This window comes from Lacerta agilis, chromosome 3 (assembly GCF_009819535.1).
Source record: "Lacerta agilis isolate rLacAgi1 chromosome 3, rLacAgi1.pri, whole genome shotgun sequence".
NCBI lineage: Eukaryota > Metazoa > Chordata > Lepidosauria > Squamata > Lacertidae > Lacerta > Lacerta agilis.
The window spans coordinates 5,134,402-5,150,197 of NC_046314.1; the positions used below are offsets into that span (position 1 = coordinate 5,134,402).

The 15,796-nt window shown below is 50.4% G+C and overlaps 1 protein-coding gene across 1 annotated transcript in view; it reads left to right on the plus strand.

Moving 5' to 3' along the window:
- Nucleotides 1-4,343: 4,343 nt before the first annotated feature.
- TRAM2 (translocation associated membrane protein 2) overlaps nucleotides 4,344-15,796 on the plus strand; it is a 48,952-nt gene continuing 37,499 nt past the window's right edge. The window contains exon 1 of the mRNA XM_033142689.1: nucleotides 4,344-4,527. Within this exon, the coding sequence (XP_032998580.1) occupies nucleotides 4,408-4,527 (120 nt within the window). The 5' untranslated portion in view covers nucleotides 4,344-4,407. The remainder of the gene's footprint in view (nucleotides 4,528-15,796) is intronic.

Sequence of the window (15,796 nt, forward strand, 5' to 3'; positions counted from 1 at the left end):
GGCAGCCTCTCAAAGACTTGGGGCCTGAGTCATTTAGGGTTTTAAACACGAACGTGAGAACTTTGAATTGGGCGCCTCTCTCCCGATAAATGTCACCAACAAGGGTGACCGAGGTAGTTTCAGTGCCATGACTGGGCCCGAAGCCAGGCTAGAATGGATCCAAATTAACTTACTTCAATACTGGGTTAAGGTAACAAAAAACTGGCTTATAGGAGATCAAGCCTTCTCATCGGTGATCACAAGACTGCTTGTTGTTGTTCAGTCGTGTCCGACGCTTCGTGACCCCATGGACCAGAGCACGCCAGGCACGCCTATCCTCCACTGCCTCCCGCAGTTTGGCCAAGGCTGCTTAGAGATGCTTAAAATACTAAGCGGTTTATAAATGCTTAAAAATGAATAAAAGAAATAGCTTCTTCTGTCTCCTCTTGCGGATTGTGCTTTGCCTGCACTCAGGGGCGTCGCGGGGGGGGCGGGGGCCCCCGGACAGCGCTCCTGTTGGGGGTGACACATTGGGGGGTGGCCCCGCCCACTGGGCTCCCCCCCCTTTTAAAAAAAATTCTTTTTAGGCTATTTTCGGCACTGCCGGCGTGGAGCCACAGGGGCCGCCAGCGAGTCGGGGTGTCACCCCCCTCGCTGGCCGCCCCTGCGGCTCTGCCCCGGCAGCGCTGAAAATAGCCCCCGCCCTCCAGCGGCTTTTTGTGCCGCTGGCTGGCTTGCGGAGCCGGGGCAAGGAGAGGGGCGGGCCAGCGAAGAGGGGTGACACCCCTCTTCGCTGACCCGCCCCTCTCCCTGCCCCACTTGCGCTCCCCCGAGGGGGCCTGGGCGGCGGCTTCGGTAGTCTCTGCGGGTTGCAGAGAGTCCCGAAGCTGCAGCCTGGCACCCCTTTGTGCTACAGCAGCGGCTTCGGGACTCTCTGCAGCCCGCAGAGGCTCCCAAAGCCCCCGCCCGGCATCCCCCGGGGGCGGGGCGTCGCTGCGATGCCCCTGCCCCCAGGGGTGCCTCTTGGCTTCCCACCCCGGGCAGCCAAGGGGCTAGGAACGCCCCTGCCTGCGCTTGGATGATAGTCAGGCAGAAGACCAGGCTTTAAAAATCGCACTGTCTGGCTGTCTTCACTCGATTCATCTGGTAGTCACTGGAGGGACCAGCAATACAAAGGCTGGCACGGTATCATCACCAACCAGTGTTTTCCATATGAAAGAAGTAGCAAAGGGCACATTTCCAGCCTTGCTTAAACAGTTGCTAGCACAGTATATGAAATGAAGGGTGGGGGGTGGGGGTCCAAGGTGCATTATTTCTGGGGATTTGTCCACCATCTCACACTTTCTGCCATTTCACATTTTTCTTGCACTTTCCAGAAACAGCTGAAGACACTTTCTCAGCAGGGAAACTGGGCAGGTGTTGGCCATGAGTGTCTGTTTTGTATAGTTTTAGTTTTAAGTGTAAAAACTGGTTTTGAGTGTAGGTGTTTAAAACTCTTTCCCCACCCCACCCCCGTTTCTATGGCACACTGCCTCACTACGGCTGCATGGAAGGGGATCTGTGGGTTTCACAAGCATGGTAACAGTTGGGCTTGAAGGGAATAGCTATGTGATATGTCATATCCCAGTGTTTATTATGGGTTTATTTTGGAGTTGATGGATACATGAACTTTCCTTCTATTTAAGGTGTTTCGAACTTTAGAGCAAATAAAGAGCTGGGAACTAGTAAACTAACTTCAGTACCATGTTGTATACAGGGCTGCCAACTTGAATAAAATAGGGGGGGCAGGTTAAGTCCTGCCCCTCGTAACCGAATACAAGACACGATGCATGCACACCATTGGAAATACAATGCCCATCAACTTTGGGAGCGGGTGGCCCCCTCCAACATTTTACTGAGGGCAGGCAAAGGGACCTCAGCCCCTAGGAGTTGTCTCCTATGCATGCATACAGTATAAGTATGTTTTATAAGATGCACACACACACACACACACACACCCGCCAGTTCCAAGCAGGGCTAGGCTGATACGTCATAGCTCAGGAATCCTGACTGTAACTCAGCCCAGATGACTACTCCACATAAATTCATCTTCACTGAATTTCTTAGCCTGCAGAGACAGTTTTTCTTTTATAGGAACTGACGGAACACCAGCCCTTTGCTGAATTGTAAAATCATCTTTCTCGAAAGCAAAACGTATCTTAGTGGATTACTGTAGTTGCATGATACAGAGGGTGGCCCAAAATTTATTTTCAGAAATCTGGCGGCTTAGCTATTCCAAGTTCCGGTGTGGGAGGCTTTAGGAGCTAGGATGGGTGCACTGTTTTGTTTCGATGCTTTCCCCCGGCCTGTACAATCGCTAAACCTGCTGGGCTTCACCATATACAGAGCCGGTCCACCCACGAGGCAAGGTAGGACAAATGCCTCAGGCGGCAGGATCCACAGGGGCAGCATATCCAGCCTCCAAGGACTGCATCGCCTGCAGCTGCCGTCATGGTGGCAGCAACAGTTGTGGTACACAATGGGAGGCACTGCTGTTCCTCTCCTACTCCTGGGAAATGGCAAGGGCTGCCCGGCTGCAGGATCTCCTGGGCTCTGCACTCACCCAGCGTGATTCAGAGCAGGCCTCTTCCCCCACCCCCAAATAGCCTTTGATTCTCACTTCAATGGTGGACTAAGGTTAATTTGATTCCCCCGCTTGTTCCCAATGTAGATCTTCACACACACACACCACACACCCCTCTTCACCGGCTTCGGAGGGGGGGCCACACCATTTTGTGGTTTGCCTCAGGTGGCAAAATGGCTTGGGCCAGCTCTGGCCACGTGTGTGTGTGTGTGTGTGTGTGTGGTGCCACAGGTAAAGAACACGCACAGTGGGAAGCCTATCTATGGACTGGCTTTAGCACCAAGTTTGCACTATTGCAAGTAAACTCCACACACTTCCTGATGGTGCAGAAGGTTTAAGTGTGTAAAAAAAAAATGGTGACAGGCTACACATTTTTAACGCAGGCTTGTGCCACAATCAGCTACTTAAGTTTCTAAAAGACAAGACACTACCGTTTGTGTACCTATCATGGGCGTACCCAAGGGGGGGCAGGAGGGGGCACCTCCCCCCCCGAAGCAAAAAATAATAATAATTAAATGGTTATCGGCAGCCTAAAAGGAAAAAAAGCTCTCCTAAAAAGCTCAACTACCGGTCTTTCTCCCCCTCCCAAAATCTGCCGACCCGCAGCTGGCCACTGTGTGTGTGTGTGCGTGTGTGTGTTGCGCCGGCTTTTCGTTGCAAGGGAGCTTTGGAAACTGAGTTCCCTTGCATGGTGAGTAGTTCCTTTGCGAGGGCTGAGGATCCTGGGAAACTGAGTTTTTTTGGCCATTTGGGGCTTTCTGTTTGGGGGGGGGGTAAAGTTTTTCTGTTTTTTGAAGCTGTTTTTGTTTGCTGTTTACACAATATTGTCAGTAATCTAAAAACGAACCGAACCCCTAAAAAAAACGGGGCATTCCTCATCCCCCAAAAAAGGTCAACAACTTTGAGCTGAACCCCAAAAAACAGGGGTAGATCACTGCTGAAAGTAGATCACAGTCTCTTGGGAGTTGGCCACCCCTGGTATAAGACATGTAACTAGAATAAAAATAAATAAAAAAAATCAAGCAAATAATTGTAATAACTACCGTAATAAAGCACTGCTATAATTATATATAATTTTCCTAAAATTTTGGTTTCATTCGCCTTTCTGTGCTGAAATGTCACAACCTGAACGACCATGGCTCCCCCCCCCCCCCAGTTTTGATCCTGGGTACGCCCCTGGTACCTATATGCCAATTGTGCTGAAATTTTACATTTCTTAAACGTATCTCGACACACCTTATGTATAAAGCAAACACACACACAAGTGAGAGCCGGCAGACAAGACAAAGGCCAGCTCAGTCCAGGAGCCTCTCTCTCTCTCTTTCCTGCAGAAAGGACTAAAAAAGCCCGAAGGCGCTTGGGCGCAAAGTCCGCGGGTGTCTTGCGCGCGCGCGCGCGCTCCGAAGCCGACGTGGCCGGAATTGGGCTGCTGGGTCCCGTCCAGCTCCGCGGGATGCCACGACGCCAGGCCGCCAGGCGAAGAAGGCAGAGCGGGTTCCGGGACGCGGCGGGGTCGGCGCGGAGCAGCAGCAGCATTCGGGCCGCCTCCCGGCCCGCCCCCGGCGGACGCCCGTCCAGGCAGAGGCCGGGCTAAGGCGGGCAGGCAGGCGGGGCGGAGGAGCCCGGCAGGCCGGCAGCAGCGAGAGGCGCGCCTGCGCTGGGGGGCCGGGCTGCGCCTCGCCCGCCCGCCCGCCCGCTAAGTTGTCCGAGGGGCCGCGGAAGAAGGAGAAGTTGGCGTCGCCGCGGCCGGGCGGAGGCTGAAGGGGGCGGCGGGGGCCGCGCTGCTGGCGGGTTCGGCGCCGGCCATGGCGTTCCGCAGGCGGGCCAAAAGCCACCCGCTCTTCAGCCAGGAGTTCCTCATCCACAACCACGCCGACGTGGGCTTCTGCCTGGTGCTCTGCGTCCTCGTCGCGCTCATGTTCGAGGTGAGCCTTCGCCCTGCCGGGGATCCGGCCGCGCGATCTCGCGTCCTCCGGGCTCCCCAGCGGCCCCGGCAAGGAGCTGCTGCCGGCCGAGGAGGAGCCCCTTCCGAAGTGAATGCTGTCCCGGCCCTTTCCTTCTCTGGGACACACACCCGCCCCCCCCCCCAAAAAAAATCCCCTCTTCCCCACTTTTCCTTAAGCACTCCGATTCACGGGTGTCCCAATCGGGACCCTCTCTCGGAGTGTCCCCGTGCGCTTCCGACGGCGCTCCCCCTCTCTCCCTTTCTGCTTCAGAGCTCGGCGCCCCCCGGAGCCCTCGATCTTCCTTCCTGCTTTTTCACCCCCGCCGCCGTCCAGGGGTCAACTGTGCCGGGCAGCTGCCCAGGCCCCCCGGCGCTGGCTATTGGCGAGCTGCCGCGCAGGAGGAGACCCGTCGGGGGCGCCGCCTCTCCCGCCCGCTTGGCCGAGGCAGGAAACGCGGCCTCCTCCTTCTCCCACCCGAGGCAGGCGAGCGGGTGGCAGGCGCTCCAAGGAGCGGCGGGTGAGGAGGGTGCTCCCCAAACGGCTTGGAGATTATGGGCCTCGGTGGGGCTGGGCGCGTGGGACAGAGGAAGCTGCCCATACCGAGTCGGACCCATGGGGCGCCTAGCTCAGCACGGTCCACACCGACTGGCAGAGGCATAGCTCGGCTCCCTCGGGCCCTTGGCAAGGAATCATAGACTGGTAGATTTGGAAGGGACCCTAGGGTCATCTAGTCCAACCCCCTGCGATTCAGGAATATCAGCTGAAGCATATATGACAGATGTATCCATGTGGAGAGGCGCAGTTACTGGGCCTGCGCCTTGGCGGGGGCCAATGTGGCCAACCCCATAGGTACACACCTTTCAGCCACTGCCTGGGTGCTTCTTTCCCCTACAAGCTGTTAGGAGGAGGAGGAAGACAGGCTAAGTTCACTGTGCCTGTTGCTCCTTGCCATTTCCTGCTCAGGGCAGTGGGACCCAATCCAGAGAGCGTGCAGAGGCAGTTTTGGCTGCTGCCCCCTTTATACCTGCCCGCATTTTGCAAGGAGGAGGAGCAGAGTCTGCTTTTGCTCAGAGCAGTTGGTTGGCAGGTTGAGAAAGACGGGGCTCTCTGTGCCCCCCCCCCAAACGACCCATTGAGAAAGAGAGCGCAGAGGGTGAGCAAGGAGGAAGGTACCTGGGATCTGGCGCTATCCTCCCTGCTGTGCTGCCAGGAGGCGGAGGGGGAGTGGCCCCTGGCTGCTCCTTGGATCCTGCTTCTACTGTCTCCCTGGGCAGTTGAGATCAGGGGCACCTGGGCCAGGCCTCCCTGCCATGCTGCCCAGTGGAGAAGGGCAAGAGAGGGCAGGAAACAGAAGCTTCTACTTAGTCTTCCTGGCATAGAACAGCAGGCACAATCACCACATCAGCTTCACATTCCCCCCCCCCCCAGCATCCTGGACCCTGTGCTGTTCCGGAGACATCTTTGTATAACTTCAGTGCCCTTTTGCTAACTGGCATCCCTTTTAATACCAAAGTGTTTGCCTACCCTGCAGATAATTCTTCTTCTCTTAGCCTCTTCTTACCCGTGGGCGTCGTGTTCCTTTTAGTTTTCCTCCGAAATCTCTCATCAGTGTCCAGAAGCAGACAGAGAGCATTGCTGTGCTGGAGCCGTAGGATTTATGCCACACTATCACTGTAACATGGAATAGCCCTCTCAAACTCCCACCACTCCAGTCCCTAGGCCTGTCGTTTTGTCACTGTCTGGTTGCATGACCTTTGCACTTTCTAACACGGTTCCAGGGAAACCTTGGCATCCTCAGAAGTTGTTCAGAGGTTTCTCAGTGAGAGTATTAATAACGAAACCCCTGGTTCCCTGGAAAGCACTCCCTGCTCCCCTGCAAATCTGATTGCTCCCTACGGCCTTTGGGGTTGCATTCTGCAGTGTGCTCTCATAGCATCCTTTGTTAACTCTGTGCCTTAGGAGGTTCCCAGATTCCTAAGCAGATAAATTAACATGAAAGAGATTCCTTGAGGCTAAAAAGTTTCTGAACCACAGGGCTCTCTCTCCACCCCTTTACGTGGAGGAGCAACTGTTTGGATAGCCCTCTCAAAGGATGTGTGTGTGTGTGTGTGGTGAGAAATGTGGAAAATATCTGCTAATGTATGGTGCTATCCAAGAGAGCCTTGCATGGTTCACCTCCTGAGGACACTTTAACAGCTTTCTTTTTCTTCATGGGCTAATGCGGAGTAATCTGATGCTTCCTCCTTCTGTCATTCATGAATTACTGACATGGATTATAATATTAGCATAACAGACATATACACACTGGGGGAAAATGGGGCAATGTCATTACAGTATTTCACTCCGTAATCTTCATTCCCTATGCCAGCCTTCATTCACTGTCCAGTCAAAATAGATGTTCAAAGCATTAAAATAAATAAATAAACGGTTTTCATTAAGCAATGGTGAGAGAGGGTCCTCAGAAAATGCAAGACTGCGTTAGGAAGCTGGTCCGTTTATTGGTATCCTACTTTGGGAGGGTCTCTGGGCTACCTCATCTCTACGTTGTTGCTCGCTACGCCTGCAGCCAGGCAACCCACCTGCCCTCCGCACATGCAGGGACAAACCAGGTCGATTCTTGTTGGTGGGTTGTCTCTTGTACAGGTTACGCCTGCATATTGCAGGAGCCGGCGACGGCTGCTTCGTAAATTGGTGGCATGCTGTCTCCACCCACAGAGCTGTGTCTGCTTTATCTCTCCAGTGAGGTGTTACTGTTGCGTAGGTTGTTTTCCTTGGTGAGTGTTGTGGGTGGTCGTGGTTGCTGTGGCATTGCTGCCGGTCCAGCCATGGTGCATTCCCATGCTTGTTTGCTTTCCCAAACATTTACATGTTCGACTTGTGGGGATCATGTAATCGGGACGGTGGCTTGCTGTGAGAGCCAGTGTGATGTAGTGGTTAAGAGCGGTAGACTCGTAATCTGGTGAACCGGGTTCGTGTCTCCGCTCCTCCACATGCAGCTGCTGGTGACTTTCGGCTAGTCACACTTCTCTGAAGTCTCTCAGCCCCACTCACCCCAAAGAGTGTTTGTTGTGGGGGAGGAAGGAAAAGGAGAATGTTAGCCGCTTTGAGACTCCTTCGGGTAGTGATAAAGTGGGATATCAAATCCAAACTCCTCCTCCTCCTCCTCCTCCTCCTCCTCCTCCTCCTCCTCTTCTTCTTCTTCTTCTTCTTCTTCTTCTTCTTCTTCTGTGAGCTTGATTCGCTGCTGCAGCACATAGCCAGAGCATGTGGCAGGTGTGGCAGGAAAGACGCAAGCACTTTGTTCTTTTTTCATAGAACCATACAGCAGTAGAGTTGGAAGGGACCCCGAGGGTCATCTGGTCGAAGCCCCTGCAATGCAGAAATCTGAACTAAATCATCCATGACAGGTGGCCATCCAACCTCTAATTAAAAACCTCCAAGGAGTCCACCACCTCTTGTGGAGACAGTTCCACTGCTAAACAGCTCTTACTGTCTTACTGTTAGAAAGGTCTTCCTGATGTTGAGTCAGAATCTCCTTTCATGCATCAATAGGAGTATAGCGTCTAGATCAAGGGAAGTAATAGTACCACTATATTCTGCTCTGGTCAGACCTCACCTGGAATACTGTGTCCAGTTCTGGGCACCACAGTTCAAGAAGGATACTGACAAGCTGGAACGTGTCCAGAGGAGGGCAACCAAAATGGTCAAAGGCCTGGAATGATGCCTTATGAGGAACGGCTTAGGGAGCTGGGTATGTTTAGCCTGCAGAAGAGAAGGTTAAGGGGTGATCTGATAGCCATGTTCAAATATATAAAAGGATGTCATATAGAGGAGGGTGAAAGGTTGTTTTCTGCTGCTCCAGAGAAGCGGACACGGGGCAATGGATTCAAACTACAAGAAAGAAGATTCCACCTAAACATTAGGAAGAACTTCCTGACAGTCAGAGCTGTTCGGCAGTGGAATTTGCTGCCAAGGAGTGTGGTGGAGTCTCCTTCTTTGGAGGTCTTTAAGGGGAGGCTTGACAGCCACCTGTCAGGAATGCTTTGATGGTGTTTCCTGCTTGGCAGGGGGTTGGACTGGATGTCCCTTGTGGTCTCTTCCAACTCTATGATTCTAATTAGAATTCATTGGTCTGAGTCCTACCCTCTGGAGCAGGAGAAAATACCGTAAGCTTGCTCCATCTTCCATGTGACAGCCCTTGAGATATTTGAAGATGGCTCTCATGTCTCCTCTCAGTTTTCCAGGCTCAACATGCCACCTCCCTTAACCGTTCTTCATAAGGCTTGGTTCAGACCCTTGATCATCTTGGTTGCCCTCCTCTAGTGCGCATGTTCCAGCTTGTCAACAGCCTTCTTAAAATGTGGCTCCCAGAACTGGACACAGCATTCCAGGTGTGATCTGACCAATGCACGATAGAGAAGTGCTGTTGTTCTGGATACTGTACTTCGGTTGATGCAGCCTAGAATAGTGTTAGCTTTTTTTGCTGCTGCATCACACTGTTGACTCATGTTCAGCTTGTGGTCCACCAAGACCCCTAGATCCTTTTCACATGTCCTGCTAGTAAGCCAAGTGTCCCTCATCTGAAACTTGTGCCTCTGGATCTTCCTTCCTAAGTGCAGAACCTTACATTTGTCCCTGTTGAAATTCATTTTGTTAGTTTGGGTCCAGTTCTCCAATCTGTTAAGGTCATCGTGAGTCTAGATTCTGTCTTCAGTGGCATTAACTACCCCTTCCAGTTTGGTGTCACCTTGTAAATTTGATGACCACCCCCTCAATTCCTTCATCTGTAGGGCACCTGTATGGTGGCCACATCAAACTCATGATGTGGACTGATAACACCCACTCATGTTGTATTGATAGAACTGATTTTTTTTTAAAAAATTAAGCCTGACCCCACAATATGCCTTCCCTGTTTGCCGTTCCTCCCCCTTTGGGCAGGAAAGCACTTGCAGAAAAATGGCATGGATCACAAAAATGGAATTGTGGCGGAAAGCTCTCAGTCTGTAGGAGCACTGGAGATGATCCTGTGCCAGAGATTAAAATTGGACCCCATCTGTATTTTAGGGAGGGGGAGATGGGGGGAGCCAAACAAATCTTCCTCACATGTTCCTTCGCCTTCTTTTAACATGTATGAACAGAATCGATTTCCCTTTTTCATTCCCAACCTTGGCATTTTCATGGCTGCTTTCCTTCCTTGGAGATGGTGATCCTTCCCTGCTGGAAATGAGTATTGGGTAGCAAAGGACACCCTCCTCTCTGTGTAAGGGATGCCTTAACCCAGCCTGACACCCCCAGCCTTTAGTTCCTCTTGCTTCCCACCTCCTGCCCAGTGGAGCCCAGGGAATGTTTTGCTGCTGCCAAGACATGAATGCCCTGTGTCTGATTCCTGCGCAGGCCTGCCTTTTTGTGGCGTACAGCTGGAGGGTTTCTTTCAGAACTTCAGACTGTCCCAAATTCCATCCCTCTAACGAGATTTGGGTAGTTGTGAATGGAGGCTTTCTTTCTCCCCCCCCCCTCCGCCCCAGGCTTCTGGGGGTTCCTTCCAAGGTCTTTCTCCCTGTCGCACCAGGCAGTCCCCCCCCCCTCTGCAACCCTGGCACTTTGCACAGGAATGCCAGGAATGCCGAACTCCTCCTTCGCCTTTCTGGCTTCCTCTTTCTTCCTCCTTAGTTTGCAGGCAAGGGAGGACAGATTGGGGGGCACACTTGCAAAACTCTGACGACGGTGGAGTCTGCACACGTCTGTGGCTCAGTTGAGAGAGTGCGATTGAGAAGTCGAGTTTTAAAAAAACCAAAAACCCAGGAAAAACCCAAAGCCCAACCTCATCTCTTTGCTCCTCAGTGCCACGTTTCATTTTGTGCTAGCAAATTGGAGAAGAGAGACTTCCAGCTGCATTTTCGTTCCCGTTCACTTCATTTAACAAGTAGTTTCCAGTACACAGAAACATGGGTGACTTGATGGGAGGAAGGTGATGGGGGGGACGGGGACGGGTGTGTGTGTGTGTGTGTGCTGCTGATCTAATTAGTCAGAAATCCCAGCTGGTAGGAATACAAATTCCAAAACTGACACGCAAATGCGGCTGCAAGATTTGCAGTGGGGGTTCTCACTGGAGATTCCCAGGGCCTGATTTCCTGTGAACCAGACAGCTTGTGACTCTTGCTAGATTAGGGCTCCTCCATGTTAAAGGGTTAACATCTGAGTTCCCTTGAGAAAATATTGCAAGGACAAAGGCATGAGAAGGTAAACTCCCTGTTGCCTGGAGTTGACCTTTAGTTGCCTGCTGTTAGGTGAAACCTGCCCATTTAATCTTAGAGATTCCTCTCTTTGTGCTGGCTGGTAACGTCATGTGAGTTAGCTCAAGGTAAATACTGGGCCTCTTCCCGCTCCCCCCTGCTCCTGCCCCCACAAAAAAAACAACAACTAGTGCTTGACGTGCAGTAAAACACCTTTCACAGTAGAATGATCTCAGCTGCGGGATTTTTGAGTTGGGAAACGAGAGCCAGGGTTAGACCCAAGTTCAAGATTCTGTATGTAATAGTGATCTGCCTTGCAGGATCATGGTCAAGAGCAAACGCAAACACTTCAGTGTTTTGAAAGGCCGTATAGTGCATTGCTAAGGGACCCAGGTGGCACTGTGGGTTAAACCACAGAGTCTAGATCTTGCCGATCAGAAGGTCGGCGGTTCGAATCCCTGCAACGGTCACGTTGTTCGGTCCCAGCTCCTGCCCACCTAGCAGTTCGAAAGCACGTCAAAAGTGCAAGTAGATAAATAGGGACCGCTCCGGCGGGATGGTAAACGGCGTTTCCGTGCGCTGCTCTGGTTCGCCAGAAAGCGGCTTTGTCATGCTGGCCACATGACCCGGAAGCTGTCTGCGGACAAACGTCGGCTCCCTTGGCCTATAGAGCGAGATGAGCGCCGCAACCCCAGAGTCGGACACGACTGGACCTAATGGTCAGGGGTCCCTTTACCTTTACGTTTATAGTGCATTGCATATTTAAAAATGAAAATCCAGGTAAGACCAGGATTCACCCTTGCTGGATGGGATTTCACTTTCCTTTGGATTGTGTCTGCAGCTTCGGATGTTTTTAGATTCACACTGCTGGGGATGCCCAGATATCCACATCCCCTACAGCTGGAGGTGACCTTAATCAGTTTTTGCTGGTCATGGTGGGGACAGAATACCAGCGGCTCACAAGACAAGCAGCATCTTTAGCTAGAGCCAATGATTTTCATAACACAGTGCATGATTTTGATGCTGCATAGAAGAAGAAAATGGTGGTGTGTGTGTGTCCCCCCTCCCCCAAAAAATTTGTTCATTCCTATTTAATCCGGGAAAAAAACATGCTTTCTTCTCATTTGGCACTCCTACACAACACTAAATACATTGCTTAATAACTGGCCACATGTGGTTTTCATTGGACGCCTTTTTTCAGCTAACCGGTTTACGGTGGATGCAATTCATCTGTCCTACCTGTGTTGTTTTCCATTGGACACGGTTTGCCAGCTGTGTGCTTGCAAGGCTGGTGGCCGCAGAAATTTGCTCACAAAAAAACCTGCATTTTTGTTGCTGCCTTTTCTTAAGAAAATTTTTGTAATTTAATTTTGCAAGGTGTCAGGAGGTGGAGCTGCAAGAAGATGCACAGATGCTCTTAGTTTTTGCTAGATGGGGAAACAGGAACACAGTACCGCAGAAACTGAAATCAGAATGCATCGGCGTAGTAAACAAAAGTTCATCCGCCATGCAGAGCCTTCTACTCCTGTGGTTCTTGGGATTGAGATTGTTGCATTTGCTAAAGGCATTGATACGTTGACCTGTGCCATCGGTTTCGGTGGGGGGCTTCCCTCATTTTTTAGCTCCTGCTTCAAAATAAAACAAAATAAAGTGACTCGCTTTTTTATTTACAAACATACAAAAAGCAAAATGTGCAGTCGGTATTATGCCCAGTGGCTTAATACCGAGGAAGGCTGAAATACTGCATGTGTGTACCTGGGACTAAGCCCCATTGTGTGTGACTTACTTCTGAGTAGACATGTATAGTAAGCCTCCTTTGGCATTCTAGCAAAGGCACTGGAACGCTTGTGAGAAGCAAGGCTGGGGGCCGGTATGTGCAATGGTAGGGGTATTCATTTCTCTCCGTTGCATGAATGTGTATTTTTTGCAGTATTTCTCTGTTCATTCTCTCTTCGCTTGCTTGACAGCCATCTGTCAGGAATGCTTTGATGGTGTTTCCTGCTTGGCAGGGGGTTGGACTGGATGGCCCTTGTGGTCTCTTCCAACTCTAGGATTCTATAATTCACTTTGGTCCAACTGGCAACGGCTGCCTTATTTTCCTGGCTCTCAGGGTAGAGATGTAAAATTTCCGGAAATTTTGAAGCTCGGAAAAAAAACCCGGGTTTTTTTTCGGGGGGAAATGGAAATATTCAGAAAAATTGAAAAAAATGCTACATTAGCACTTCTTTTTTTCTTTTCCAGATTGAAAGTCATTCTGTTACTTTAGAAACATAAAATATAACTATGGACAATTTTAATGGGCATAAAATTATCTCTATATTAAAAATATAGTGCATCCAGACAACTATTACGAACAGAATTTACTTTTAAAATAATATTTATTTGTATTTGTAACAAATGGAGCAACCATCTCCTGAACTGTTTACTAATTTATGGGGGGGGGGGGACTCCACAAAACAATTTTTAAAAACCCCAAAGTAATAATTATTCATATTTCCTCCCCACAGTATTTTTTAAAAAAACCATTCTCATAAAAAGAACTGAAGAAGGAAGTAGCCCTAAATTTCAATGAATGGGCATGAAATTTAATCAGAATCATTTTCTGAGCTGTAATGATCAGTATCAGTTTCAGTCTCTGCTTCTGCATTTACTCTGTTGTATCTGTCATTATCAGGGGACCCAGGTGGCGCTGTGGGTTAAACCACAGAGTCTAGGGCTTGCTGATCAGAAGGTCGGCGGTTCGAATCCCTGCCACGGGGTGAGCTCCCGTTGCTCGGTCCCAGCTCCTGCCCACCTAGCAGTTCGAAAGCACATCAAAGTGCAAGTAGATAAATAGGGACCGCTCCAGCGGGAAGGTAAATGGCGTTTCCGTGCGCTGCTCTGGTTCGCCAGAAGCGGCTTTGTCATGCTGGCCACATGACCCGGAAGCTGTCTGCAGACAAACGCCGGCTCCCTTGGCCTATAGAGCGAGATGAGCGCCGCAACCCCAGAGTCGGACACGACTGGACCTGATGGTCAGGGGTCCCTTTACCTTTACTTTTTTATCTGTCATTATCACAGTTATTATGGACTTCTAAAAACTGAAGGTTTGCTCGGATTGAAACAATTTGTTTCAATTTTTCCGAAAAAAACAAAAAAGGCTTCAGGAAAAAAACGGAGGAAAAAAAACCCGGTTATTTTTCCGGGCCTTATCTCAGGTTGAGCGTTGGTTTTCTTGTCCTGCAAAGTAAACTTTAGGGCATATGCCATTTTGCTTTCTGGCTTGAGGGTAAACTGTTGGACCCTCAACCCTTACTTTCACTTGCTTACTTTTTACTTTTTACTTTTTCTATTTATATTTTACTTACATTTAGCAATAGAAATCACTCAGGCCTTTCTCTTTAGCATTTCCATTATTGAGAACTAGGGCAGGGGGGCAAGAAAATTATTGCCAAAATGCCCCCTTATTTTCTGGGGATCTTCCCCTAAAGTTGCATAAGAGGAAGGAGTGGAGCAGATGGCAGGCAGTTCTTACTCATGAGAAGCTGTAGCTGCCAAATGTAGCATGCTTTGAAGGTACAAGGAATCTTTGGCAAGGAGCTGATTGCCTTTCCTGTTTGTGGGAAGCTTTTTAACCTGCTAGTTCTCTCTCTTCCCCCCTCTCTCTCTTGCTTTTTTCATGCTAGTCTGTATTTGTTTTAAAGCAGAGGTGACTTACCCGTGGCCTTCCAGGTGTTGCTGAAAGCTACAGTTCCCATGTGCCCCAGGAGTGTTGGGAGTTGTAGTTCAGCAGCCTCTGGAGGGCCACGTGTTCCTTAACCCATGGCCTTCCAGGTGTTGCTGGAAGCTACAGTTCCCATATGCCTCAGGAGTGTTGGGAGTTGTAGTTCAGCAGCCTCTGGAGGGCCACATGTTCCTTAACCCATGGCCTTCCAGGTGTTGCTGGAAGCTACAGTTCCCATATGCCCCAGGAGTGTTGGGAGTTGTAGTTCAGCAGCCTCTGGAGGGCCACATGTTCCTTAACCCATGGCCTTCCAGGTGTTGCTGGAAGCTACAGTTCCCATATGCCCCAGGAGTGTTGGGAGTTGTAGTTCAGCAGCCTCTGGAGGGCCACATGTTCCTTAACCCCTGTTTTGAAGAGTAATCTGTAGTTGCTTTGTGCTCACTAGGGGAGCAGTGTTGGGGTTTTTTTTGTCACCAACAGAGGACATTATCACGTAAGGTAGCCTAAAAAGTATTTTTTATTTGAAATAAAATAAATGCCATAGGGTGCAGCATCTAACTGTTTCTCAGTTTCTGGTTGTCTCTGCTTCAGTTCTGAGCTACCTCAGACTTGGGTGCCAGTGGCTGTGTGATGATGCTGGAGCCGCTTGGATCTTCCGAACTGCACCAGGCATGTTCCTCTCACTTCACAGTCCATTGCAGCCCATATTTTCATGCTGTTTTGGTCTGTTTGGACTATAATCAGCATTTCTGCAGCTTGCAGCCTCCTGCTGGATCTTGTTAGAAGGCTTTCATGAGTTGAGGGTAGGCTTGGTATCCTCTGGATGATGGGAGGGCTGTAGAAAGGAAATGGCTGGATCCTGATTCACAATAGCTTGTTTCCTCCCAGGAAGGCTTTTCCCCTTTTCCCAGGCACTTCTGTCGGCCTCTGGAAACTCTGGTTTCTTTTAACCCCTTCGCCGGCGTTTGTGTTGCCCTGAAATAATGATCTCTGCTCCGTCCATCTTGGCCAGGGACTTTTCAAAGCATTTTTCAACGTCTCTGAAACAAAGGCATGAAACAGGGCTGGTTAATCTGCAGCTCCCAGCAGCATGATCCTGCATACTCAGTGGTCAAGGGGTTGTAGTTCAGCAATATCTGGGAGACCAGAGGTTAAGCCAGCCCTGCAGTAAAATGATGAGCTTCCCCGGACTTCAACATGTAAGGCAAGAATTTGGTTGATCATGGCGGAACCTAAAAGCTGCTGCTTTGGTCTAGCTCAGGCTTGTCCAACTTCCAAGAGACTGCGATCTACTCCCAGTATAAAAAAAACT